At 62.7% G+C, this 3,669-nt stretch overlaps 2 protein-coding genes across 2 annotated transcripts in view; one reads left to right on the top strand and one right to left on the bottom strand.

The window, feature by feature from the left end:
• Positions 1–1,663: 1,663 nt before the first annotated feature.
• EMIHUDRAFT_240172 (hypothetical protein) lies at positions 1,664–2,461 on the bottom strand (the record flags this gene model as incomplete). The annotated part of the gene is made up of 2 exons (XM_005774950.1): positions 1,664–2,186; positions 2,382–2,461. 2 exons carry the CDS (start codon positions 2,459–2,461, stop codon positions 1,664–1,666), a joined length of 603 nt encoding a protein of 200 aa, XP_005775007.1.
• Positions 2,462–2,704: 243 nt separating this feature from the next.
• Positions 2,705–3,669, top strand: part of EMIHUDRAFT_419013 (hypothetical protein) — a 4,780-nt gene continuing 3,815 nt past the window's right edge. Inside the window, exon 1 of the mRNA XM_005774949.1 lies at positions 2,705–3,155. Within this exon, the coding sequence (XP_005775006.1) occupies positions 2,714–3,155 (442 nt within the window). The 5' untranslated portion in view covers positions 2,705–2,713. The remainder of the gene's footprint in view (positions 3,156–3,669) is intronic.

Genomic DNA, 3,669 nt, shown 5'->3' with positions numbered 1-3,669 from the left:
CCCTGCAGTGCATCCATAGCCTCCAGACCGATGAGCTGCATAACACACAGGGCAGCCATCCTGAGTAGGAATGGCTGGAAACTCGCTGCTGCAGCCATACCGCACGCCCCCGTGCTGGCCCTCATGGCTGAGCTGGCTATATCGCAGCCATCATGCGTAAGATGCCTCGGCCTCAGCCATTTCAGCCATTTACTATGGCTGGGGCACAGAGATTGCAGCCATCCTCCAGAGCCATGGCTGGTGATAATTCGATGGCAGCCAATGGCAGCCGTCCCGCGAGGCCGGGGGCGGCAAGCGCGCAGCCATTTGTGCGTGTGGCGGGGGCGGCGGACGGCTGCCATCGAATTAGAGAAAGAAACTTTTAGCACCATCATCCCGAAATCCTGCGCAGGATGGCTGCACTGACTGAACCCCAGCCATAGTAGATGGCTGAAATGGCTGTGGGCCAGCCATCTTACCCAAGATGGCTGCGATATAGCCAGCTCAGCCATGAGGGCCCGCCCAGGGGCGTGCGGTATGGCTGCAGCAGCGAGCTTCCAGCCATCCCTACTCAGGATGGCTGCCCTGTGCCCCTGTGTGTATTGCAGCCATCGGCCTGGAGGCTATGGCTGCACTGCAGCTAGCTCAGCCATCCTTAGGTAAGATGGCTGTGTAGGAGACAGCACAGCCATAGTGCGCTTACATTCCGAGGTTAGCCCACAGAGGCACGGGACCCCTCGATCGTCTCTGTCTCGCCCTCCCTCACTGGTGTGATCATTTGGGGGGGTCATAACAAACACGGTACAGGATCGAGGTGCACGCCGCCGAAGCAGTGTCGTCCCCCCTCTCTCTCCCCGACGGCGATGGCGGTGTGACCGATCGAGCTACAAGAGGAGCTTGTTCAGCAGGATCCAGGATAGTCTGACGCACTGCCTCACTGGGTCTGAGATCATCAGATACATACTTGCGCGACACACCCGACGGTCGCACACCGACTGTAACCCCGAGGCGAGCAGCTCGAGCGCGCGCTCGTCGGCGGCCAGCCGTCGCGGGCCGGGCCGAACCCGGCCTCAACCGGCCGCGCCGCCGCAGCAGGGAGCAGGCCCGGAGGCCCACATGGCGGCCGACCAGCTGATAAGAGGTCTTCTGTCAGACTTTAGGCACCAGGGAAACTCGAGAGTCCTAGAATTCTTACGATACAAGCCGAGTGCTAGAATGGAGCACCAAACACCCTCTGGTTTCCATGGAAATTTCCGGAAACGCAAAGTGCTGGGGACCTCTGGTTTCCCTCTGGGTTGCCGCGGAAACTCTCATACAGGCCAAAAAAAGCCACTGTCTGTTTTCTTTCTTTATTGCTGTGCTGGCGATGAGGCAGGAGAGGATGGCGCTGAAGGAGAGAGGACGAGTCGACGAGAGTGGGACGATCGCGAGGTGGCATGAAGGTCGTGAGAGAGAGAGAGAGAGATGTGTGTGTGCTCGCAGCGAGAACGTTGGCCAGGCGCCCAGGAAGGAACTGCGTGCCTCGAGCTCTACCTCTCTAGCCCCTAAAAAACACAACAAAAAACTCCGACGTCGTGGCGCCAGCGAAAGCAGTCATCCTACAGGGACCGCCGGAAAGTAACGCATTCGGCGGCTCGGACGCACGCCGCCGACCGCTCACGCGCGCGCACACGCACTGCCTCCGTCACAGGTCGTCCCCGAGCTTGCCGCCGCGCATCTGCTCCTGGCGCGACTTGAGCATCGCCTCGCCCAGCGTCTTCTTCATGTTATCGTCGCCCTCGTCGTACATCTGCTTCATCATGTCCATCAGGCCGGCGGAGGGGTCGTCTTGAGTGGCGCCGCCGGTGGTCCGCTTGGCCACGAGGTCCATCCAGTGGTCGGCCCCGTACTGGCCCTTGACCTTGCGCAGCACGACCGTGATCTTGTTCTTGCCCACCTTGACCCTGCTTCCCGCCGGGTCGATCTCCTTGTCGAGACCGTCCTTGCGCAGGCGCCAGTTCTTGCCCTTGTAACCGAGCACGCGCAGGTCAAACGACCGCTTGCCAAAGTCGCACTGCACGCTCTCCTTGGCCTCGCCGATGCCCTCGAACCCGGAGAGCAGGTGCACGTACACGTTCGCCGGGTCCTTGCCGTAGTCGTCCTGGTCCCACGCAAACGAGGTGATGGAGCTGTACGGCACGCTCGGCGGAGCGGCAGCCGCCTCGGTGCTGAGCGGCACGGGCGCTGGGGCAGGCGGCGGCGGCGACGGCGCCGCGGCGGGCGGCGCGGTTGAAGCGGCGGCGGCGGCGGCGGTCGCGGCGGCGGCCGAGGCGGAAGCGGCGGTGGCGGAGGCGACGGAGGCGGCGGCGGGCTTGGCCGGCGCCGTGGCGCCGCCGATCAGCTCCCGCAGCTGGCCCGCGTACGCCTCGAGCTGGGCCTTGACCCGCGGACGCTTGCACTCGGAGATGAGCCCCTCGAGCTCAGCGAGGTCCGCCTCGGCCATGGTGGCGTGAGCTGGGGCGACACGAGGGCTTTCGGCGATGACTACAGAATGGGAGACGGCGCCACGCAGCGCTGAAGTTTTTCTTTAAGACCTGCGCACAAAACTGCCAATTTTCCCGCAATGAAATATTTTTCTCTCTCTCTTCTCGCCGCCGGCTTTGATCGGTGCACGGTTCGCGGGCACTGCGAGGCAGAGAACTCTCCTCCGCCCCGATCCGCGCCTTCAGGCTCGAGTTTGCAGAAGCCGGGCGAAATGCAAGACGAGGAGGTCGACCGGCACGTGCTCCGCAAGTACGACGTGGAGGCCAAGCTTGGCAAGGGCGCGTATGCGGTGGTCTTCCGCGCCACCGACCGGAAGACCAAAGGGACCGTCGCGCTCAAGAAGATCTTCGACGCGTTCCAGAACTCGACCGACGCGCAGCGCACCTTCCGCGAGATCATGTACCTCCAGGCGATGAACGGGCACGAGAACATCATCCGGCTGCAGAATGTGCTAAAGGCGGAAAACGACCGCGACATCTACCTCGTGTTTGACCACATGGACACGGACCTGCACGCGGTGATCCGCGCAAACATCCTGGAGCCGGTGCACAAGCAGTTCATCATCTACCAGTGCCTCAAGGCCCTCCTCTACTGCCACAGCGGCGACCTCATCCACCGCGACCTCAAGCCGTCCAACCTGCTGCTCGACGAGGTGAACCGAGATATGGGGAGATATGGGGAGAGACGGGGAGAGACGGGGAGAGACGGGGAGAGACGGGAAGAGATGGGAGATATATGGGGAAAGATGGGGAAAAATGGGGATATATGGCCAGAGGTGGGAAGACATGTGGAGAGACGGGGAGACACCGCAAGACTGGGCATATATCCGCAGATCCTGGAGAGATCCGGGGAGATCTGGGGAGATACCGGACATCTTTGCGAAAATTGTTGACAGATCGCCACAAGACCCCCTCGACGGATGTCCCAACGTGCCCAGCACCCTGCGTAAACGGCGGAGAGATGCCTGCCCCCATATGCCCTGCCCCCCTCACCCTGCCTCTCGCCCTGCTCCCTCGCACCGCCCCCCACCATCGCCCAAACAGCGGCCCCGCCCGATCGCCCTGCCTCTCGAGATACGGGGAGATACGGGGAGATGTGCGGAGATACGGGGAGATCGCCCTGCCGCTCGCCCCTGCCTCATTGCCCCTGCCCCCTCGCCCCGCCCTT

The sequence above is a fragment of the Emiliania huxleyi genome (genome assembly GCF_000372725.1).
Source record: "Emiliania huxleyi CCMP1516 unplaced genomic scaffold EMIHUscaffold_303, whole genome shotgun sequence".
NCBI lineage: Eukaryota > Haptophyta > Isochrysidales > Noelaerhabdaceae > Emiliania > Emiliania huxleyi.
Note: the sequence above shows the minus strand (reverse complement) of the source record. Positions and strands in the feature narration are given on the sequence as shown.